At 43.9% G+C, this 25,946-nt stretch overlaps 1 protein-coding gene across 10 annotated transcripts in view; it reads right to left on the minus strand.

Moving 5' to 3' along the window:
- The window catches only part of PHF14 (PHD finger protein 14), a 233,952-nt gene extending 210,357 nt beyond the window's left edge, over window positions 1-23,595 (minus strand). For 5 of the 10 annotated variants that reach the window (XR_013216730.1, XR_013216729.1, XM_077268100.1 and 2 more), the window contains exons 1-6: window positions 23,373-23,464; window positions 15,024-15,195; window positions 13,672-13,782; window positions 10,245-10,900; window positions 8,437-8,581; window positions 1,284-1,443 (exon numbers count right to left, since the gene is read on the minus strand). Coding sequence is in view for 7 of the 10 variants with exons in the window: in XM_077268100.1 (XP_077124215.1) it covers window positions 1,284-1,443; window positions 8,437-8,581; window positions 10,245-10,900; window positions 13,672-13,782; window positions 15,024-15,084 (1,133 nt within the window). In the remaining 3 variants the exon portion in view is untranslated. Of the gene's footprint in view, window positions 1-1,283; window positions 1,444-8,436; window positions 8,582-10,244; window positions 10,901-13,671; window positions 13,783-15,023; window positions 15,196-23,372 lie in introns of all 10 variants that reach the window. The other 5 variants (XR_013216731.1, XM_077268103.1, XM_077268102.1 and 2 more) reach the window with 2 other exon arrangements.
- Between the last annotated feature and the right edge of the window lie 2,351 nt (window positions 23,596-25,946).

The raw sequence follows: 25,946 nt of genomic DNA on the forward strand, positions 1-25,946 counted from the left end.
ATACAAAAATGTAACAGATGGAACTGCATCCATCACGAGATGCCCAAGCTGACCACAGAAGTTAACAAACAGGAGCATCTTCTGATGAGAAGAGGAAAGAAAATCCACATGTAAGTTTAATGCCATTGACTAAAGAAGTTGAAAGCCAAACTGGGGCGTTTCCAGAAACACAATACTGCATACACTGCAGAGGAACAGCATGCACAGGGGTTGTCCATGACGGAAGCCTCTCCTAAAGCCCATGCACAAATGTCCACATACAAAAGCCTACTGGGACTAAATACTCTGGAGTGATGAGACCAAGGAACATGTTTTGGAACTAAAGGCTTTCAAACCACATGGTGTTGCAGAGGTGAAGAGTACAAGGAAAAATGGCCAGTGCCTACAGTGAAACATGGTGGTGGCAGAATCCTTACTGGAACACTGCTGATGCTGGGGGGGCTACATGTCATTGAGGGTCATGAATTCACAGATGTTCTGCTCTATAGTGACAGAGAAGATGCCGCCATCACTCCATGACCTCTGTAGATGAGCAGTTTTTCTACATGACCATGGTATAAATCACGTGTTGCATTTTTGAAAAACAAGGTGACAGTGACTCAGTGGCCAAGAGTCTCCTGATCTGAACCCAACCGAAACAGCTATGGGGAATTCTAAAGAGACAAGCTGTCATCACTCTCCATCCGGCATCCAGGCTCTATAGGAACTCGTTTTGGAGAACGCTGGATGCTGTAATATGTCATCAACTTGTTCACTCCGGGCCTGAACACTTGGGGCTGTCCTTAAAAATCATGGACATCATACACAATCCTAGATGTAGCAGTGGTCGATGTGGGGTGTACTCATTTCTGCATCAAATAATTTGAGTAAAAGAGAAGATTTTGTCATGGAAGTTACATTAGTACCCTGAATTTCATGTTATGGGTTTAAGAGAAAAGTTCTATGAAACTCAGAAGTCAAAATATTGGAAATTGTCCTTGTGTTCAGTAAAATATTGATTAAAATCTTACTTTTCAAAGGGGGTGTACTCATTTATGCTGAGGGGTTTTTTTTGTTTGTAATTTTGCCCAGACTGTCATGCAAATTAGCCCTCGATGCACTGAGCCAGGACGAGGACATCATGAGAAACCGCAGAAGAAATAAGGATTCCAGACCACCGTAGACTCCACTGGGCGATGCAGCTAAGGAGGAGTCACTCATGACAGCTGTGTCCTAGGACCACAAACCTGACCAGCAGCCAATATTCCCACCACAGGATCACATGCAAGTGACGAGCGGCTCACCTTCCGGCATCCGTCTCCTTAAATATACCATCTTGGTTGGGGCAGAGCTCACAGCTGGGAGACACACCGCACTTGCAAGCATCACAAAACCAGGGCTCAGTGGAGTTTTCAGAGGCCGAGCTCATAATGGAATCACTCTCCCCATCAACACCGTAACAGCCTGCAACAAAGAGAATAATGCTCAAAGACATGGGGGACGCAGGGCAAAGAAAGGTTAGCTTCTAACAGTGAAGAGTGAGTGCAGCTCTGGAGTATAATACAGGAGGTTACTCAGGATCACTAACGTAATGTATGTATACAGTGACTGCACCAGCAGAATAGTGAGTGCAGCTCTGGGGTAAAATACAGGGTGTAACTCAGGATCAGTAATGTAATGTATGTACACAGTGACTGCACCAGCAGAATAGTGAGTGCAGCTCTGGAGTATAATACAGGATGTAACTCCGGATCAGTAACGTAATGTATGTACACAGTGACTGCACCAGCAGAATAGAGAGTGCAGCTCTGGAGAATAATACAGGATGTAACTCAGGATCAGTAATGTAATATATGTACACAGTGACTGCACCAGCAGAATAGTGAGTGCAGCTCTGGGGTATAATACAGGATGTAACTCAGGATCAGTAATGTAATATATGTACACAGTGACTGCACCAGCAGAATAGTGAGTGCAGCTCCGGAGTACTATACAGAATGTAACCCAGGATCAGTAACGTAATGTATGTACACAGTGACTGCACCAGAAGAATAGTGAGTGCAGCTCTGGGGTATAACACAGGATATAACACAGGATCAGTAATGTATGTACACAGTGACTGCACCAGCAGAATAGTGAGTGCAGCTCTGGGGTATAATACAGGCTGTAACTCAGGAACAGTAACGTAATGTATGTACACAGTGACTGCACCAGCAGAATAGTGAGTGCAGCTCTGGAGTACAATACAGGATGTAACTCAGGATCAGTAACATAATGTATGTACACAGTGGCTGCACCAGCAGAATAGTGAGTGCAGCTCTGTGGTATAATACGGGATGTAACTCAGATCAGTAACGTAATGTATGTACACAGTGACTGCACCAGCAGAATAGTGAGTGCAGCTCTGGAGTACAATACAGGATGTAACTCCGGATCAGTAACGTAATGTATGTACACAGTGACTGCACCAGCAGAATAGTGAGTGCAGCTCTGGGGTATAATACAGGATGTAACTCAGGATCAGTAATGTAATGTATGTACACAGTGACTACATCAGCAGAATAGTGAGTGCAGCTCTGGGGTATAATACAGGATGTAACTCAGGATCAGTAATGTAATGTATGTACACAGTGACTGCACCAGCAGAATAGTGAGTGCAGCTCTGGAGTATAATACAGGATGTAACTCCTGATCAGTAACGTAATGTATGTACACAGTGACTGCACCAGCAGAATAGTGAGTGCAGCTCTGGAGTATAATACAGGATGTAACTCCGGATCAGTAACGTAATGTATGTACACAGTGACTGCACCAGCAGAATAGTGAGTGCAGCTCTGGAGTATAATACAGGCTGTAACTCAGGATCAGTAATGTAATGTATGTACACAGTGACTGCACCGGCAGAATAGTGAGTGCTGCTCTGGAGTATAATACAGGATGTAACTCAGGATCAGTAATGTAATGTATGTACACAGTGACTGCTCCAGCAGAACAGTGAGTGCAGCTCTGGGGTATAATACAGGATGCACACAATACATCCTGTGGAGTATATACAAGATGTGCATATGTGGACAAAATTGTTGCTATCTTCTGGTAAAGCAAGGTAAACCCATATTGCTCACTGAAATAATGTAAAAGTGAAAGACGAATTTTCAGATTTAATTTGCAGAGTATCAGTAGTGAGAATCAGACTTTGCTTTTTTGTTTTTTTAATTTTGGTTCAACAGGAAAAACGAAAAAAAAAAAAAAAACTAAAGGAAAATGGCCTGGATAAAACTGATGGTACTCATTTTGTTGCACGACCTTTTGAGGCCATCACTGCAAGCAGTTTCCCTGAGACTTCTGCCACAGTATTTTTGCCGCTCCTCGTGAGCAGACGGCTCCTTGTGTCTCAGGTGTGGAGGCGTCTTCTCCAGGCTGCAGGTCTCAGCTCCTTCCTCAGATGTTCTGTAGGGTTTAGATCAGGGTCATAGAAGCCTCTTTAGCGGAGTCTGATGCTTTGCTCTTATTCTTGGATGTTTTTAGCTGTGTTTAGGGTCACTATCTTGTTGTGTACCCATGACCTACGACCTGCAGTCTTCATTTTTGCGCCTGGGAACTTAGAGCTGATGTGACGCATAAAAAGCTCCAGTTTTGTCTTCTCCATCCAGAGGACGTTCTCCCAGAAGCTTTTTGGCTTGTCAATGAGCATTCTGGCAAATTCCAGTCTCGCTTTTTTACAATTTGCTTTCCTCCTCCTCGTCTTCCCATGAAGTCCACTTTCTCCAAGACAGCGAAGGACGGTGCGATCTGCCACTGATGGACCTTGACCATGGAGTTCTCCTCTAATGTCTTTGGAAGTTGTTCTGGGCTCTTTGGTTCCCATTCGTATTATCCGTCTCTTCACTTTCTCATGTTTTCCTCTTGCGGCCACAGCCAGGGAGGTCGGCTACAGTCACAAAGACCTCAAATTTCTAGATATGTCTTTTCATAGAGGAAGAGGACTAGAACTCTTCCTCTCTGCAGAGACAATATCCATATTTCCCAGAGGAGCATTGCGGCTTTAAGTCTCCACATCTCGACATGCTTAACATGTCACTCTCCGCAAGGAGAAACGATACTTCTTGGATCCTAGATAATATGTGAAATCCTAGTAACAGGAACATCGAGCAGCTTGGAGAGGTCTCATCGCATTCACCTTTACCATATTGGTCTACAATCTTCTTTCTAATCTCTGGAGACAGCTCTCTCCTTAGCTTTCTTAGATCCATGTTCAGTGTGGTACTCACCACGATACCAAACAGCACAGTGACTACTTTTCACTCTGTAACTAGGCGACTGACATTACAAGTTTGTAACATAGTAACAGTTAACAAGCAAGGCCTGAAAAAAGCCATTTGTCCATCCAGTTCAGCCTATATTCTGTCAGAATAAATCCCCAGATCTACGTCCTTCTAAAGAACCTAATAACTGTAAGATACAATATTGTTACGCTCCAGGAAGACATCCAGGCCTCTCTTGAACCCCTCGACTGAGTTTGCCATCACCACCTCCTCAGGCAAGGAATTCCAGATTCTCACGGCCCTAACAGTAAAGAATCCTCTTCTATGTTGGTGGAAAACCCTTCTCTCCTCCAGACGCATAGAATGTCCCCTTGTGACCGTCACCTTCCTTGGTATAAACAGATCCTCAGCGAGATATTTGTATTGTCCCTTTATATACTTATACATGGCCCCTCAGTCATCTTTTTTCTAGACTAAATAATCTTAATTTTGCTAATCTCTCTGGGTATTGTAGTTCCCCCATCCCCTTTATTAATTTTGTTGTCCTCCTTTGTACTCACTCTACTTTCATTATATCCTTCCTGAGCACCGGTGCCTAAAACTGTACACAGTACTCCATGTGCGGTCTAACCAGGGATTTGTGCAGAGGCAGTATAATGCTCTCGTCATGTGTATCCAGACCTCTTTTAATGCACCCCATGATCCTGTTTGCCTTGGCAGCTGCTGCCCGGCACTGGCGGCTCCAGTTAAGTTTATCATTAACTAGGATCCCCAAGTCCTTCTCCCTGTCAGATTTACCCAGTGGTTTCCCGTTCAGTGTGTAGTGGTGACTTTGATTCCTTCTTCCCATGTATATAACCTTACATTTATCATGGTTAGACATGCTAATTTCAGGACACAATTTAGTTTACCGTGTTCTTATGGTCAAATTATATACAATTTTCAATTAATTTTTTTTCTTTAGTACCATCATTTTAGTCAGGATCATTTTCATTAGTTTTTTTTTTATGTTTCTGTTGAACCAAAATTCTCATTAATTGATATTGAAATTTACTTTTGTCAGTTTCAAGTTATTTCAGTGACTAGGGTGGGTTTTCTTTCTTTATCAGAAGGGTAACAACACTTTTGTCCGCGTGTGTATCTCGGGATCAGGACAGGAGAAGTCGCATTGTGCCCTTTAGTGAGGGCAGTCAGCTTGTGAACACTTTCACCCCTCCAGATAAGAAAAAAAAAAAAAACACACAAGAATGTCAATGCTAAAGATTTAGTAAAAGTCATTCACATCATGATTATTTTATTTTTTTCTTTTACTAAATGAGAACAGTTTTTCTCGAAATGAAAACATTTTGCTCGGAGGTTGAAAAGCATTTATTTTCCTCTCAAGCACAAAACGAGAATAAAAAGGAAAAGTAATTGGGAAATATTAACATTTAATAAAAGAAATGAAACATGAATGCATAAATTGAACGATTTGATATTAATTTGTCCGGCACACAAACGCTCTTTATTCGTCTGCTCTCTCTGAAATTATATGTTGTGACTTTACCCTTGTAATTGCTTTTTGGAACAGAAAATAGCAGCAGAATTATCTGTCAATTCAAGTGGTTTCCGGAGTGATGATAGATGGATGGTTATCGGGTAAGGAAGAGGGAACTATGTGCAGTTAAATGAGAATGACGACTGATAGCGGGAGCGAGTGGGGGGGAGGGGTCTGCCTGAAGGCGAGCGGGGGCGGGGCCTGTCTAAAGGCGAGTGGGGGCGGGGCCTGTCTAAAGGTGAGTGGGGGCGGGGCCTGTCTAAAGGTGAGCGGGGCAGGGCCTGCCTGGGGTTGAGCGGGGAGGGTAAGCTGAGCGGGAGGGTAAGGTGAGCGGGGGCGGGGCCTGCCTGGAGTTGACCGGGGCCAGCCTTGAGTTGAGCGGGGGCGGGCCTGCCTGGAGTTGACCGGGGCCTGCCTAGAGTTGAGCGGGGGCGGGGCCTGCCTGAAAGAGAGCAGGCTTCAAAGGAGACCATGATTTTTGCTATATGCAACAATGCAATAGCATAAGGGATTAGACGACAGCAGCTTCAAGTCCCCTAAGGGGAGGGGTCTGCCTGAAGGTGAGCGGGGCCTGTCTAAAGGCGAGCGGGGGTGGGGACCACCTGGAGCTGAGCGGGGAGAGTAAGGTGAGCAGGGGAGGGGCCTACCTGGAGTTGAGGGGGAGGGTAAGGTGAGCAGGGGTGGGGCCTGCCTGGAGTTGACAGGGGCGAGGCCTGCCTAGAGTTGAGCGGGGGCAGGGCCTGTCTGAAAGAGAGCAGGCTTCAAAGGAGACCATGATTGTTGCTATATGCAACAATGCAATAGCATAAGGGATTAGACGACAGCAGCTTCAAGTCCCCTAAGGGGAATAACAAATACTGTGAAAACTTTAAAAAAAAAAAGTTAAAATCCCCCTTTCCCTATTAAAAATGAAGTAAAAAAAGAAAAAAAAAAATACAAGCGTATTCAGTATCTCCACAGTCGAAGAAGTCCAAACTATGAAAATATAAAAATTAATCTGATCAGTAAACACCGTAAATGGAAAAAAAAAAAAAATCAAGCAATTCCACAAAAAATGCCGTAACAAGTGATCAAAATTTCACATCTATTCCACAATGGTGTCAAAAACTGTCTTGCCCTGCAAAAAAAAAAAAAAAAAAAAAAAAACGGCCAAAAAAATAAAAAAAACTTTACAGGTCTCAAAATAGCGACACAAAAAAATGAACCAAAAGTTTCAAAAATGTTGGGTTTAAATCAGCATATTTGCTATTGCCAGAATCATACCGATGAGCAGAATGATATTGCGAGGTCATTTCTACCACAAAATGTACACTGTGAAGACAATTCCCCAAAAACAATGTCAGAATTACAGTTGTTTTTCACAATTTCTCCCCATTTGGATTTTTTTCCCCGTTTTACAGTAAAATGTGGTAGAATGAAGGCTGGGGGCCATACTAAATGGCACGGCAGGTAAGATGTGGCCCCTGGGCATCAAGTTATGAACCCGTGCTATAGACCACCAGGGAAGCAATTACTAATCTACCCTAGACCACCAGGGAAGCAATTACTAATCTACCCATCTACCCTAGACCACGGGGGAAGCAATTACTAATCTACCCATCTACCCTAGACCACCAGGGAAGCAATTACTAATCTACCCATCTACCATAGACCACCAGGGAATCAATTAGTAATCTACCGTAGACCACCAGGGAAGCAATTACTTATTTACCCATCTACCCTAGACCACCAGGGAAGCAATTACTAATTTACCCATCTACCCTAGACCACGAGGGAAGCCATTACTAATCCACCCTAGACCACCGGGGAATCAATTACTAATCTACCATAGACCACTTGGTAATCAATTACTAATCCACCCTAGACCACCAGGGAATCAATTACTAATCTACCCATCTAGCTTAGATCACCAAGTAATCAATTACTAATCTACCCATCTAGCCTAGATCACCAAGTAATCAATTACTAATCCACCCTACACCACAAGGGAATCAACTACTAATCCACCCATCTACCCTATACCACTAGGGAATCCATTACAAACCCACTCTCTTAACATAGACCACCAGAGAATCAATGACGAATCCACCCATCTACCCTAGAACCCTCTCATACCCTACACCACCAATATATTCATTAGTATTTAGCTCTTCCACCCTAGACCATCATGTCAGCACTTTCTATTGCACACCACCACCCGAGAATCAATTACTGACTCATTCTTCTACCCTGGGCCACAAGGGATTTCATTACTAACCCTCTCTTTTACCCTGAAGCCACCAGGGAATTAATTACTCATGGTTTCTATTACTCAAGACCACCAAGGAATCTTAACTAATCATCGGTTAGTGTATGAAAAGCAGCCCGGGACGGGGGACAGTGATCGGAACGAACATGCTCTCCTTAAATATTTACATGTTGGGTTTTATTAAGACTTTTTTGTCTACCTTTACTTGAATAGGGCGCCACCATGCGAGACTGACACTTCCCGTTGGGAGCAAGAAAGTGCAAACATCCTCAGGGTTGAAAGAACGGAAGGGGTCTAAGTGGTCGGACCCCCATAAGTGACCCTTCTATGGAACGTTTAGGTGCTACGTTGGGATGAAAACCCTTTCACCCCCTCTAGATCTCCTCTTGTGGACGGCGGCTGAAGGTTACCTTCATGTACGGTTATACCACAGTTATCGCACTGGATGATCTCATCCGCATCTTCACTATTGTCCCCCAGACACACGCAGCATATTAAGATGTGATCCATCTTCTGCGAACACCATTTGTCACTCTTCTCCAAGATCAGAGAATCCTATTAAAAAACATTCAGCAAAAATAAATTAGAATCACACTAGAAGGACATACCTTGTGCATATTCTTCATTTACCCACTGTGCCAACAATTCCCAGGTTCCCCGCCGATCTCTTTACTTTCTGCTCCGCCTGGGAGGACATACTACCCACTGTGTCCCTGATTGGCTGAGAGAGTCACATGTTTGTCCAGATCCAGACAGAGACCGGTGGTGAAACCCAGGAAGGGTTGGACTGAGAGCAGCAAAGGATTGGTGAACAGATAATTATTGAAATATATAATATTTTACAAAAATTTGGTAAAATTTTATGTATCCTGGAGGCTAAAAAAAAATTAAAAAAAATTGGGGGACCTGATGTGGATTATGGGAACCAATCTCCTTAAAAGGTGAGGGTACCACCATCGACTTCAATGAAAAATGTAGGGCGGTCTGAATCATTATAGGCCCTGGGACATGTTCTCCTGATCGGTTAGGGTCCTCAAGGTTGCCCGTGACCTTATGAGTGGCCCTTGACTTTTAGGCTATGTGCACACGTTGCAGATTATTTGCGGTTTTTTAGCGTTTTTGCACTATAAAAACGCTATAAAACCGCAAATAATCTGCATACATTAAGCATCCCATCATTTTTAATGGAATCCGCAAGTTTTGTGCACATGATGTGCGTTTTTCCGCATCAAAAACGCATTGCGGAAAAATAATGAACATGCTCATTAATTTTGCGTTTTTTTGCGGATTTCCCACTGTCTAATGCATTGGGAAATGTCCGTGTCAAAACCGCGCAAAAACCGCGTCAAAACCGCGCATAAAAACGCATGCGGATTTCTTGCGGAAATCCGGCAGAAATGTCCGGATTTTCACAGGAATTTTCTGCATGAATTCCTGAACGTGTGTAGGGGGCCTAAGAACTACAGATGTAGTAGCCACCACCATGACTATTACCGCAGTGCGCGGAGGCCACCATGTTGGTGGCTGCTACATTAGTATTTCGGGCAAATCTTGGACAATGTGCCATAAATTATTAGTATGGAAATAAAGCCTTCAAGTGTTGATTTTTGGAGTAAGGATAGAAGGCCCCATTCAACATTTTCTTTTTTTTTTTGTTGTCTTTTTGCACCAAATTCTTCAAAACGTTGCGTAAAATAAAACATAAAAAATAAATTACCTCTGACCTTCTTTGTGCCGTTTTAGAGCAAAAAATTCACATGATCAATTAAAACGTTACATGCAACTCTTACATTTGCACACAAAAATTAAGAAAAATCACTCCCATCACTCCCAAGGGTGACTGGAGTAATATTTGGGCCAAAAATGTTGCGACTTTTTAAGTAATGAATCACCCTCAAATATCTGGATTATAAAAACCGCGACCACAATGGAGAAGAGAGGGAAAAAAAAACACCAAAAAGAAAATACGACTTCAAAATAGGCGCAAGTTAATAAAATAGAAAAATTTGGCGAAAAACAGCATTAAAAACAGGAAAAACTACACAAGAAAAAAAAATAGGGGCAAATGAAATAATGAATCGGACGCCAAGTGCTTAGTGATCTAACGACGGACTAGAAGAAATGCAGGTGGCGATACAAGAGGAGCACGTCTTCGCGGCTGCTCACACCACAAGTTTTTCACATCTTGATGAACCTGTCAGGACACTTTATAAATTACCTCATTACTTTTGCTTTGAGACAATGTCAAGCTGTCATTCGTCAGCTCCTCATCGTCGCCGCTGTTCCTACTGGGAATCTTGATTTTTTTCTTCTTCCTTTCGTCGTCGCTTGAATTGCAGCTGTCGTCTTTGTTGCCGGTTTTGTGATTTGATTCTTCCTCGCTGCCATCCTCCTCTTCTTCGTCGTCTTCTCCATCGCTGCCCTCCCCGGTAGCAGATTTTCCTTTCCCTTTACTGCCTGTGGGTCTCCAATCATTGTCATCTTCGCTGTCATAGTCGTCCATGGAGTTTAATTGTTCGATAGTGATGAAGTCAAGCATTGGACGGTTCCTTCGGAGATTCCATTTCTTGGGTTCGCTCCCTTGGTCGTCGGCCGTGACGTCGACCTCGGAGGTTCTCTCCTTCTTCTTCTGCGGTTTGTCGGTCTCGTCTTTCTTCACCTTGTCTTTACCGGGCTGCTCATCGGCAGCTTTCTCTTCGTTTTGCCTGAAGTCTGTACCCGCTCCTTCTCCTTCGGGTACTATATTTTTTTCTTCGTCATCAGAAATAACTGTCGCCATATTGTCTTCTTTTAGGCTGTCTTCTGAGTCGCTGCCAGAACATTCACCACTGTCTTTTGACCCATCATCACTACCGGCGACACTTCCCTCCGAATCTGTAAAGAAAACACATACACGATGTCCGACAAGTAGAGGACAGCCCCATCTGATGCTCGAAATAGGCCAGCCTAAATACTTGATGTTTTGTAGTTCAAAAGCCTTGGTGGAAAATAAAGGTTAAAAAAAATGTAAAAAAATGTAAAAAAGAAAAAAGTCTAGTTGAACTAATTTGAAAAATGGAGACACTAATTTTGGAATTGCCGGGAAAACTACAGAAGGTAAAGAAAAAAAAATAAAACGTGAAGACCAACCCAACTACAAATGCTTCTCACTAAATTAAAATATCATCAAAAGTGAATTTATTTCAGTTCTTCAATACAAAAAGTGAATCTCATACATTCTATAGAGTGATTACACACAGTGATCTATTTCACGTGTTTATTTCTGTTAATGTTGATGAGTATGGCTTACAGCCAATGAAAACCCAAAAGTCATTATCTCAGTAAATTAGAATAATTAACAAAAAACACCTGTAAAGTGTCTTCCTAAGTGTTTATAAAGGTCCTTAGTCTGTTTCAGTAGCTCCACAATCATGGGGAAGACTGCTGACCTGACAGATGTCCAGAAGGCAGTCACTGACACACTCCACAAGGAGGGTAAGCCACAAAAGGTCATTGGTAAAGAAGCCGACTGTTCACACAGTGCTGGATCCAAGCAGATTAATGGAAAGTGGAGTGGAAGGGAAACGTGCGGTAGAAAAAGGTGCACAAGCAACCGGGATAAGCATTGAAAGGATTGTCAAGAAAAGGCCGTTCAAAAATGTGGGGGAGATTCACAAGGAGTGGACTGCTGCTGGAGTCATTGCTTCAAGAGCCACCACACAAAAACGTCTCCAGGACATGGGCTACAAGTGTCACATTCCTTGTGTCAGCCACTCATGACCAATAGACAACGCCAGAAGCGTCTTACCTGGGCCAAGGAGGAAAAGAACTGGACTGTTGTCAGTGGTCCAAGGGGTTGTGTTCAGATGAAAGTAAATGTTGCATTTCATTTGGAAATCAGGGTCCCAGAGTCTGGAGGAAGAGTTGAGAGGCCACAATCCAAGCTGCTGGAGGTCTGGTGTGAAGTTTCCACAATCAGTGATGGTTTGGGGAGCCATGTCATCTGCTGGTGTAGGTCCACTGTGTTCTATCAAGACCAAAGTCAGCGCAGCCGTCTACCAGGACATTTTAGAGCACTTCATGCTTCCTTCTGCCCACAAGCTTTTTGGAGATGGGAATGTCATTTACCAGCAGGACTTGGCACCTGTCCACACTGACAAAAGTACCAATACCTGGTGTAAAAACAACAGTATCACTGGGCTTGATTGGCAGCAAACTCGCCTGACCTTAACCCTATAGAGAATCTATGGAGTATTGTCAAGAGGAAGATGAGACACCAGACCCAACAATGCAGACAAGCTGAAGGCGGCTATCAAAGCAACCTGGGCTTCCATAACCCCTCAGCAGTGCCACAGGCTGATCGCCTCCATGCCACGCTGCATCGATGCAGTAATTGATGCAAAAGGAGCCCCGACCAAGTATTGAGTGCATTTACTGAACATACATTTCAGTAGGACAACATCTCAGATTTTAAAACCATTTTTCAAGCTCGTGTTATAAAGTCTTCTAATTTACTGAGATAATGACTTCTAGGTTTTCATTGGCTGTAAGCCATCATCATCAACATTAACAGAAATAAACACGTCAGTCCACTGCTTGTGAATCTCCCTCATATTGCTGAATGGCCTTAACAATCCTTTCAATGCTTATCCCTGTTGCTTGTGCACCTTTTTCTACCTCACGTTTCCCTTCCACTCCCCATTAATATTCTTGGATACAGCACTCTGAACAGCCGGCTTCTTTACCAATGACCTTTTGTGGCTTCCCCTCCTTGTGTGTCAGTGACACCTTCTGGACATCTGTCAGGTCAGCAGTCTTCCCCATGATTGTGGAGCTACTGAAACAGACTAAGGGACCTTTATAAACACTTAGGAGCCTTTACAGGTGTTTTTTGTTAATTATTCTAATTTACGGAGATAATGACTTTTGGGTTTTCATTGGCTGTAAGCCATAATCATCAACGTTAACAGAAATAAACACGTGAAATAGATCACTCTGTATGTAATGACTCTATGAGATTCACGTTTTGTATTGAAGAACTAAAATAAATTAACTTTTTGATGATATTCTAATTTAAGCACTTGTATGTCAGTGGCCAACCCAACTATAGACAAGTTGACTAGACGAGCCTTTAACTTGGAAACGGCCTTTAATACTGGACAATTTTTGACAGTGGTCGGAAAGAAGAGTAACTCCTTCTGTGGGGGGAAAAAAAAATTATGTTAAGAGGGTAAGGAAGTTTCCATACATTATTAAAGGGCTCTGGGATCTATGCGGAGGTCCACAGTCCTCTACTTCTGTGGATATTTAGATCTTCCCTGGCGCCACAATGATGGGAAAGCACCAAAGCATGCTGGACAACAAAGCACAGCAGGTAACACATCTCAGGTCAATGTTATCATTAGGCACAATTTACAGCTTAGGCAAGAAATGATAGCCCGGGTATAAACAGTGTCAGCATTGCCACAGTCGAGGCTTGACAAAGTTAGGAGCCCTAGGAGAGGGGTAAATGCCCCTCTAACTGGCTGACTTACACCAAACAAATCGCAAAAGTTGGCCTTTAAATCACAAAATTTTGCAAATATCAGAAAATCTTCAAAATACGAGTCGTCACCAAACATCGTCATGTACAGATTTTAGAAAAAACATTTTTTGGGGAAAAATACCTGAGGCATCTCCAACTTTAAAATCACTGTCATCTGAGCTATCATAATCCAATGCTTCAAGAAGGGAGGTTGCCAAAGGCTTCACTTGTCGTCTTTTCGAACTCCGGTCCACTGTAACGAAAATTTGTTTTTGGATTTTTTTTTTCTTTTTTGCTTTATGGGTTAAAATTTGTGGCATCCAATAAAAATTTTTTTTTTAATTCACTGAATTATTTACAAATGAGGACACCATCATTATTGCCCAACGGCCATCATAGCGATCTATCGGTTTCTCTATGCTGACACTTAATTTTAAGGGCTATCACCCCCCCGGGGTTCCAAAAATGACATAACAAAGCAGCATTAACAGAGCATTAACCCCACCCCATTGTCCTCCCTCTCCCCCCAAAAAATCCCAAATCCTTGAGATGTCCTCTTCTGTCAAGTCGTTAAACATTTTATTCATCCACTTTGGCATATGACTCATGGCGACAACCAGTATGGCCGTCGTTACCCAGCTATCCTTTGACTCCTGGAAAGTTAATGGCTTGTGTTTCCAGTTTAAAGGGGACGTTTCATAAGGACCACACTTATGATACAAAACCTACTAGGATCGTCTTCTGAGAAGTCCAGCGATCAGTTGTGATCACCAGAGGAAGCTGAGCCGACCATACATTTCCCCTGCAGTGGCCATTACAGGGGAAAATTAGTATTACATGGAGGTCACTCTCGTAAGGTCAAAAAGGGGGACATTTTTTAAAAAAAAAATAGGTCCTTAGTGGAGGACTCCCCTCTATGCCGTAAAATGTTTGGTAACACAATCTGTAAACTTTGTGTTTGCTGGCCATTTCCACCTCCCTCGTGGCTTTCCATGAACTGATATATCTAGAAGGGTTTTGAATGCATCCAATAACATTGCAGATGGAGACCGGGCTGGGACTACAGGTCCTCAAGTTATTTTGCTTACATTTTTCGGTGTTCGAAATGGACCATGGATGACTGACCACCCAAAAAGACAACTAGACCTTTCCAATGATATTGGTTTTCCTTTGCTCCTTCTCCGAAGTCATTCCCGCTTCTTCCTTCACTTTTTGACATCACAATGAGTCATCCTAACTAGTTTTGAAAGTGAAGAGTTAAGAGGGGTAAAAAAAAGAGAAGGAGTTGAACAGAACAGCAAAAAATGGTCATAGAAGGACTGGAGCAGCTTTCCACCCGTTGAAGAGATGGGTGCAAATTGTGGCACAACCATGTGGCACTGTCCACATTTGCAGTATAGTATTACACAGCCCTTGGGAAATCTTATTCAGAGGTCCAATATCAAAGAAACAACTGAAGGACCCTTGGCTAAAGATGACAATTCAAGGACTCACTTCCTTTGGATTTTCCCAATTTTTTTTTTGTTTGTTTTTTTTCTAGGTGGGTGGAGTACATGCTCTTAAGGCTGCATCACATGTATCACATTTACTGTCTTCATGTTAAAGTTCTCTCCATGCGAAGCGGCAAAGTCCGTTATGCAAATTATCACATTTATAATAGATGAATCTGCAAAAAAAAGGTTATTATATTAATGCAAACAATATATGAGTGATGGATGGCAATAACCAAAAGTTTTTGGTTTGTGGAATAAACACTAAATGCAAAGCGGTGCGGTGTGTGCCGGCTGCATGATGAATAGTATCACAGTCATTCTATTCCGTCACTTTTGGCAATGAGACGAGATGTTTCAGTGTCTCATACGTTAAATTTACCTGTGGGTTCAGGGGAATTTTTAAAATAAACAGTCCAGAGTCTGTACATGTGGATTAAAACTACTTCTATTACATGACTTGTATCCTGAGCTTATCACCAGCTTTCTCCTCTGCAGGCTCCCTGTAATTTATAGTCGCCTCTGAGCTAGTGGATTGGAACCAGCTGCTATGATGTCTCCCATCCCCAGCACAAGCATGAGATTCCTCCTCTCCTGCCTTCATGTAGCACATGTTCAGGAACTGCATGGAGGATATTTTGTAGCAGTAAGCGGTGTAACTGAGAATCCAGCACTGGAGGGGTCACTGAGAATCCAGCACTGGAGGGGTCACTGAGAATCCAGCACTGGAGGGGTCACTGAGAATCCAGCACTGGAGGGGTCACTGAGAATCCAGCACTGGAGGGGTCACTGAGAATCCAGCACTGGAGGGGTCACTGAGAATCCAGCACTGGAGGGGTCACTGAGAATCCAGCACTGGAGGGGTCACTGAGAATCCAGCACTGGAGGGGTCACTGTGAATCCAGCACTGGAGGGGTCACTGTGAATCCAGCACTGGAGGGGTCACTGTGAATCCAGCACTGGAGGGGTCACTGAGAATCCAGCACTGGAGGGATCACTGAGAATCCAGCACTGGAGGGATCACTGAGAATCCAGCACTGGAGGGATCACTGAAAATCCAGCACTGGAGGGGTCACTGAGAATCCAGCATTGGAGGGGTAACTGTGAATCCAGCACTGGAGGTGTAACTGAGAATCCAGCACTGGAAGTGTAACTGTGAATCCAGCACAGGAGGTGTAACTGAGAATCCAGCACTGGAGGCAAAGGAGAAAAGGTGAAAACGCTTTCTATTAAGCGTTTGTCTCTTTCACTCCATCCCCGCCCCCATTCCTTTCTCCAGACTTCGATAGGCAGCTGTAACCTGGCTCCCTCAGTAAGCTGGCAGTCTGGCTTAAAGGGAATCTGTCACCCAAAAAATCGTATAAGAGATAAGGCCACCGGCATCAGGGGCTTATTTACAGCATTCTGCGGCAGGAAGACAAGAGGACGTCATCGCATGAAGATAGGAGGCGCCGGACCGGGACTGCGACGCCCATCGGACCCAGACCGCCCCTGGGTGAGTATAATATAACCTCTTTTTCTTATCTTTCAGGATATATTGGGGGCTTATCTACAGCATTACAGAATGCATTACAGAATGCTATAGATGAGCCCCTGATGCCGGTGGGCTTAGCTCATACGATTTTTGGGGTGACAGATTCCCTTTAATTTGAGTATGTTGTATAATGTTTAAACTTGGCTTGAAGGCTATATACACCTTCACACACTCTTTTACATTCATTTTCTTTCTAAATAAAAAGTGAAACTGTCTGAATAGTTTTACTTAAAATATACATATATTTATTAGTGATGAGCGAGTGTACTCGGTGCTCGGGTTTTCCCGAGGATGCTCGTGTGGTCTCCGAGTATTTGTGAGTGCTCGGAGATTTAGTTTTCGTTGCAAGGAATCATCAATGACTATTTTTTTTTTATTTTTGAGCCCCAATGAGCAGAAAGAAGCAGCCTGTGTGGGTCATTATATTAAATGAAGTCTATGAAGCTTGGACCCTCCTGAAACCATCCAAGGTCCTAGCACAGTCGGCCATGTCTGGACAGTGTGAGGGTCTCCTGACCGGTTAAGGTCCAGCCAGGACGTTGTGGCTCGACCTCGGATGGTGAATGTCTGATGCGATAATCTGTCCTTTACCTTCATCAGATAATTCCATAACCCAGACTTGATCTCTGGTGATCAGAAATCTTTTTATTTAAGGTCTTAAAAAATAAAATGCTTTATAGTTATTTTCTATTGGGCCCGCAGGTCTTGAACTGTATATTGCGGCTCCACACATATATAATTAACTGTTTCTGCACTTTTGGCAGCTGTTGAGGAGTTTGTTGTTTTTTCAGCACTACTTGCACAGATATAAATTATATTTATTTATTTTTGTTTTTTGTTTTATACACATTGTTTTTATTCCTTTGGCTTCACTAAATTTGGCACATACTTGGCAGTATCCTTTTAATACGGTCACCAATATCAACTATGATATATATATATATATATATATATATATATATATATATATATATATATATATATATATATATATATATATATATATTTTTATTATTTTTTTACATATGTTCCTGTCATTAATTCACGTACTACGTTGTTTTTATTGTGTTAACTAATTAATATTATTGTGCCACTTCACTTTAATAAAGGCTATTTATACTGATCTATTGTGAGGATACACTCTTTTGGCTGGTCATGGCTCTAGTTGTTGTGGTTGGTTCTCCGTAGTACATGCCTGCACAAGGCAATCTTGCCTTGCGCAGGCGTGTACGATGGAGGACAGAGAATGAACTTCAATCCCATATTGCAGCCAGCGGGTAAGGAAAGGGTGAATCAAATACCCGAAAACCCCGCCCCTATGGCTAAAGATTGTTCCCTCCAAATTCAGGTGACAGTGTCCCTTTAAAGAAGAGTCCTCAATTCCATAGCGGTGGACAACCCCTTTAATAAACATGGCCTAGATCTAGTTACTGTTAGTGAAAGGGAACATTCTTGCTTCTATCCAGACTGAGAAGCTGCACAGAACGGACACTTCTCACCGATTCTGCTACAAATGTTCCCAGTCCTGATACATCGAGGCCCGTCCTGTCCGCAGGGGCCGCACGTCATATTCCACAGACACACGGGTAATATCTGTCTGAACTCACATCTGTCACAGCGCCAGCCCCCGCTCACATACTACAAGCCCCAGACATGTAGGCGCCATCATTTACAAGTCCTGAACCAGCAGACGCCATACTTATCAGTCTAGATAAAAAAAAGCAAATAATATCCCTGTCATACACATCACAGGCATCTAATGCATATATCATACCACAGACATATACCCCTACAGACAGAACATACATCTATCCCACATCATACATATATCACACATCCATCCCATACATCATAAGCATCACATCCAAGCTCGGACTGGCCGATCGGAGAGCAGGTGAATCCCCCGGTAGGCCGCACACCCTCCTACATGAGCAGTAGTGGGCACAATACACCTGATTTACTGTGAACAAAGGCGACATCTCATCGTTCATGTAAAACTACCCGGTGTATTACTATATGGAGGCAGAGGGAAATGTGTGATGGAGGGGGATGTCATGTAGCTGAACAGCGGCTCCAGATGCAATGGCACTGGTGGGCCCCTGGGGCGTCAATCCAACACTATCATACACCCCATATCCTACACACAGCATACATGTATCACACAGCGCACACAGCCCATATACTACACATATCACACATATATGATGTGTGTAGGATATAAAGTGCATAATGTGTGTAATACAGAGGGCGTATATACTGTGATACATGTAAACTGTGTGTAGGATATGGGGTGGTGGAATATGTATTGGATATGGGGCATGTATGATGTGTGATACATGTATAAAGTGTGTAGGAAATAGGATTTGTGATGTATAATGGGTGTATGATACACCCCACATCCTACATCACATCCACCCCATGTCCAACACATCATACAGTGGGAGGGGGGGGGGGGGAAATAAGTATTTGATCCCTTGCTGATATTGGAAGTTCGCCCACTGACAAAGGCATGAACAGTCTATAGCTTTAAGGGTAGGTTAACATTGAGAGATAGAATATCAAAAATAAAATCCAGAAAAATGACATTGTATAAATTATATACATTTATTTGCATTTTGCAGTGAGAAATAAGTATTTGATCCCCTACCAACCATTAACAGTTCTGGCTCCTACAGACCATTTAGACGCTCCTAATCAACTCATTAGCTGCATTATAGACAGCTGTCTTACATAGTCACCTTTATAAAAGACTCCTGTCCACAGACTCAATCAGTCAGACTCTAACCTCTACAACATGGGCAAGACCAAAGAGCTTTATAAAGACGTCAGGGACAAGATTATAGCCCTGCACAAAGCTGGAATGGGCTACAAAACCATAAGTAAGGCCTCTTTCACACTTCCGTCTTTTCAGAAACGTCGCAATGCGTCGTTTTGGGAAAAAAACGGATCCTGCAAATGTGCCAGCAGGATCCTTTTTTCCCATAGACTTTTATTAGCGACGGATGGCCACACGTCGCATCCGTCGTGGTGGACCATCATCTGGAAAAAACGTTCAATGTAACGTTTTTTGTCTGCGATGGGAAAACGTGTCGCGACGGATCCTGCGGCATACATCATTGACTAGAATGGAAGTGTATGGACGCAGGATCAGTCGGACACTGGAATCCAGCGACGGATCCCGTTTTTTCCCTCTGAGCATGCCGGGAAGGATTTTCAGATCCGGAAAAAGTCTCTCTCTCTCTGTGAAAGTAGCCTAAGACGCTGGGTGAGAAGGAGACAACTGTTGGTGCAATAGTAAGAAAATGGAAGAAATACAAAATGACTGTCAATTGACATCGATCTGGGGCACAATGCAAAATCTCACCTCGTGGGGTATCCTTGATCATGAGGAAGGTGAGCGATCAGCCTAAAACTACACGGGGGGAACTTGTTAATGATCTCAAGGCAGCTGGGACCACAGTCACCAAGAAAACCATTGGTAACACATTACACCGTAAAGGTTTAAAAATCCTGCAGTGCCCGCAAGGTCCCCCGGCTCAAGAAGGCACATGTGCAGGCCTGTCTGAAGTTTACCAGTGAACACCTGGAGGATTCTGTGAGTGATTGGGAGAAGGTGCTGTGGTCAGATGAGACAAAAATTGAGCTCTTTGCCATTCACTCAAGTTACCATGTTTGGAGGAAGAGAAATGCTGCCTATGACCCAAAGAACACCATCCCCACTGTCAGGCATGGAGGTGGAAACATTACATTTTGTGATTGTTTCTCTGCTAAGAGCACAGGACTACTTCACCACATCAATGGGACAATGGCTGGAGCCATGTTCTGTAAAATCCTGAGTGACAACCTCCTTCCCTCTGCCAGGACTTTAAAAATGGGTCGTGGCTGGGTCTTCCAGCAAGATAATGACCCAAAACATACAACCAAGGCAACAAAGGAGCGGCTCTAAAAGAAGCACATTAAGGTCATGGAGCAGCCAGTCTCCAGACCTTCATCCCATAGAAAACTTATGGAGGAAATTGAAGCTCCGAGTTGCCAAGCGACAGCCTCAAAATCTCAATGATCTAGAGATGATCTACAAAGAGGAGTGGAGCAAAAGCCCTCCTGACATGTGCGCAAACCTCATCATCAACTACAAAAGCGTCTGACTGCTGAGCTTGCCAACAAGGGTTTTACCACCAAGTATTAAGTCGGATTTTACCACCAAGTATTAAGTCTTGTTTGCCAGAGGGATCAAATACTTATTTCTCACTGCAAAATCCAAATTTATACAATGATTTTTTGGATTGTATTTTTGATATTCTATCTCTCAATGTTGATGAACAATAACAAATTGTATTGTGGTACCGTGTTAGGCTACGTTCACAACGCAACGCACAACGCAAACAAAAACGCAACAAAATGCACGCTAAAACGCTGCGTTTTGCGACGCATGCGTCCTTTTTTGCTGAAAGTTGGACGCAAAAAAAATGCAACTTGCTGCGTTTTCTGCGCCCAACGCTTGCGGCCAAAAAAACGCATGCATCGCAAAACGCAGAACAACGCATGTCCATGCGCCCCCATGTTAAATATAGGGGCGCATGACGCATGCGGCGACGCTGCGGCGCCTGACGCTGCGCCGCCGAACGCTAATGTGAACGTAGACTTAGCCAGAAAAATCGATGTGAATACTTTTCTTCCCAATGATGACAGAAGTATTCTAGGAGTGATACCTTTATTACCAGAAAATAACATGTCTGCAGCTTTCAGAGCACAGTGGCTCCTTCTTCAGGCAGATTACAAAGAGATGAAAGCTGCAGACATATTATTTTCTGGTAATAAAGGTATCACTCCGAGAATACTTCGGTCATCATTGGGCAGAAAAGTATTCACATCTATCGCTCAATGTTAAAATTAACCTACACTTAAAATTATAGACTGTTCATGTCTTTGTCAGTGGGCAAACTAACAAAATCAGCGAGGGATCAAATACTTATTTCTCCACTGTATATACCCCATATCATACATCGTATATACCCTTATCTCATATATACCCCATATGCTACATGTATCACACATCATACATACCCTATATCCTACCCATATCACACACCCAATATACCAGACATAACACACCTATCACACATCATCTATACATCCCATATCCTACTCGATATATATATATATTATATATATATATATATATACACACATAAACAGCGTATCCTACACCCTGTATACTAGACATAATACACATCACATCCCCTATATAATACAGACATAATACCCGTACCACACATCATATATACCCCATGTCCTACACGTATCGCACACCCTATATACTACAGACATAATACATGTATCACACATCATACACCCCCCTATCACACACGCCCCCCGCACCCCTATCACACATTATACACGCCCCCCGCACCCCTATCACACATCATACACACCCCGCACCCCTATTACACATCATACACACACCCTGCACCCCTATCACACATCATACACACCCCGCACCCCTCATACACACCCCGCACCCCTATTACACATCATACACACACCCCTATTACACATCATACACACCCTGCACCCCTATCACACATCATACACACACCCTGCACCCCTCACACATCATACACACACCCTGCACCACTATCACACATCATACACACCCTGCACCCCTATCACAGATCATACACACACCCCTATCACACATCATACACACACCCCTATCACACATCATACACACCCTGCACCCCTATCACACATCATACACACACCCTGCACCCCTATCACACATCATACACACCCTGCACCCCTATCACACATCATACACACACCCCTATCACACATCATACACACACCCCTATTACACATCATACACACCCTGCACCCCTATCACACATCATACACACACCCTGCACCACTATCACACATCATACACACCCTGCACCCCTATCACACATCATACACACACCCCTATCACACATCATACACACACCCCTATCACACATCATACACACCCTGCACCCCTATCACACATCATACACACCCTGCACCCCTATCACACATCATACACACACCCTGCACCCCTATCACACATCATACACACCCCTATCACACATCATACACACCCCGCACCCCTATCACACATCATACACACCCTGCACCCCTATCACACATCATACACACACCCTGCACCCCTATCACACATCATACACACCCCTATCACACATCATACACACCCCGCTCCCCTATCACACATCATACACACCCCGCTCCCCTATCACACATCATACACACCCCGCACCCCTATTACACATCATACACACACCCTGCACCCCTATCACACATCATACACACCCCGCACCCCTATTACACATCATACACACCCCGCTCCCCTATCACACATCATACACACCCCGCACCCCTATCATACATCATACACACCCCGCACCCCTATCACACATCATACACCCCCCTATCACACACGCCCCCCGCACCCCTATCACACATCATACACACACCCTGCACCCCTATCACACATCATACACACACCCCGCGCCCCTATTACACATCATACACACCCTGCACCCCTATCACACATCATACACACACCCCTATCACACATCATACACGCACCCCGCGCCCCTATCACACATACAGCCGCTATCACACCGCTCTCTGCACATGTTCTCCCCACACAGGTCACTGCCTCTCATGCGCAGCTGAGCGCTGATCACATGACCCGTCTGTCACGTCTGGTGCCGGTAGATGATACACGGGTGACATGACGCGGCGGGGCTGCGCCCTCACATGTGGCGGGAGGTCACTCACTTGCACGGATGAACGTCACACTAGACAGGTAACAGCAGAACAAGCCGGGCACTCTCTCATACAAGGCACAATAGGGCCAAGCATCAACCGAGCCACTGCGCAGATGCGGCTCCTCCCCGCCAGACCATACGCCATGGAACGTCACGTGAACATACAGAGAGGGAACTCGCCAATCAAAACGTCAGAATCATGACACGTGAGGAAGGGACGCTGCGTCGACGACGCCATCTTTATGGAGGGCAAACCATTTTAACTTTTTACCGGTGTGCCATTTTTAAAAAGGGCACAGAGTGTGTTGTTTCTGTAGTGTTCAGTTGTCTGTTTTACATATCAAGTTTCTACTTCATTTATTTCCTTTTCATTTTGTGAAAAGTCCTGAAATAGTTTCTCACTGGCAAATTTTAAGAACCAATTGGACATGTTGAGTTTTTGCTTTAGATCACTGCCCTGCGCTCGTGCCCAGGTGGAAAACCAATTCTAGTCACAATGGATCTAAATTATCACAATTTTTTTCTATGAAAAGTGTCCTTGTTGCACATAGCAACCGACCAGTAGTTGCAGAGGAACCTAGTGATCCCAACCTAGAGCATGGATCCCCGGCCACAATCTGCGCAAAGAAATGGTAGAAGCCCCCATGTGCCTCTTTGAAGGTTATAATTCCCCGAGTGCCTCCTTTATAAGTAATAATGCCCCCATTATGAGTGCCCCTTTATTAAATAGTAATGCCTGAAGTGACTATGCAGCCTCAATAGTAAAAACATCTAATGTTAAAAATAATTTAAAAAATAACAAATCATTATATACTCACCTTCCGCCGCCTTTCCCGCTCCTCGCAATGCTCCGGTGACCGCTCCATGCAAGCGGCAGGTTCCGGTGCTAAGGATGGTGTGTGACAAGGACCTGCCGTGACGTCACAGTCATGTGACCGCGACGTCATCACACCCTGGGACCGGAAGCTGCCGCCTGCACCGCACACAGGCAACAGAACTACAAGGGTACCCTCGGAAGGTGAGTATATGTTTATTTTTTATTTTTTAACCTGTGACATACGTGGCTGGGCAATATACTACGTGGCTGGGCAATATACTACGTGGCTCTGTGCTGTATACTACGTGTCGCTGTGCAATATACTACGTGGCTCTGTGCTGTATACTACGTGTCGCTGTGCAATATACTACGTGGCTCTGTGCTGTATACTACATCACTGGGCAATATACTACGTCACTGGGCAATATACTATGTCACTGGGCAATATACTACGTGGACATGCATATTCTAGAATACCCGATGCATTAGAATCAGGCCACCATCTAGTAAAGGAATAATCCCCCAAGGACCTTTGTAATAAGTAATAATGCCCCTTCAGTGCCTCCTTAACAGATAATAATGCCCGAGTCGTTTATTAATAAGTAATACCACCGCGTGATAGATCTGCTCCTTTAGCGCTGCGGAATATGTTGGCGCTATATAAATAAAATTATTATTATTATTATTATTATTATTTAGCTGTACCTGGAGGTAGAACTCTTTAAGTTCTTCACTGGTGTATTATATACAAGCAGCATAAACTGTGGTGAAGTAAAAATAAACACGGCCCTTTGGGCAAAACATGAAAAACAAAACAAAGTGTTATATCACAGTCCATACGTTTGCAGGAATCCGCCCGCTCAGGGTTAGCAAAACACTCACAGTTCAGCTTAGCACCAATACTTCTCTGGAGTTAGCCTCTCCAGACACACTGAATGCAGAGCAACTATTTATTAGCTCCAGACTAGAGATGGGCGGACACCTGGATGTTCAGGTCTGGCAGGTTTGGCCAAACAGTTACAAAAAGTTTGGGTTTGCGTACCAGAACAGTACCCGGAACCCGAACCCGCACCCCATTCACTTGAATGGGGGTCCGAACATCCAGTGCTTGCCACAATGTCATGTGAATAATGTCATGCGTTTATATACATAAATTGTGTCATGTGAAGTGTGAACTATGTCCTGCGGTTTTTAGTGTGCATTGTGACATAGACTGTGATATGGTAATGTATGAAGTATAGAGTAAGGCATAGGTTAGGATTTAGGACACAAGGTAGTAAGTATAGGCAGGGGCGCCGCTATCATGGGGCAAGTTGAGCCCTTTGCTTCAGGCGGCAGTCGTCACTGAAAGACATGGGGCGGCAGAGCGGCGGTCAGAACACCTGGTGCCGACTCTCCATAATCCCTGACATTTGCTGAGAGTCACTAGTGCGGTGCGCGCTCCTGCTCACAACCCACAACCTAACCGTTAGGTTAGTCACAACCCACGGTGTGCAATATCAGCCGGTCATCCCTGCACCCGCAGAGCAGCACACCACATATTGGCTGCTCTGTGCAAACAGGACCTGTGATGAGGTCACAGGAGGGGAGGAGTCAGAGGTCATATGATCGGGACCTCCATGGATTGCAGGACTCTGCTGTGCTGGTTGCCATGGTAAGTGTGTGTATGAGGTGTATGGAGCGGAGCCGTGTATGTATGAGGTGTATGGAGCTGAGCTGTGTGTGTATGAGGTGTATGGAGCGGAGCTGAATGTGTACGAGGTGTAC

Source organism: Ranitomeya variabilis, chromosome 6 (genome assembly GCF_051348905.1).
Source record: "Ranitomeya variabilis isolate aRanVar5 chromosome 6, aRanVar5.hap1, whole genome shotgun sequence".
Taxonomy (NCBI): Eukaryota; Metazoa; Chordata; class Amphibia; order Anura; family Dendrobatidae; genus Ranitomeya; species Ranitomeya variabilis.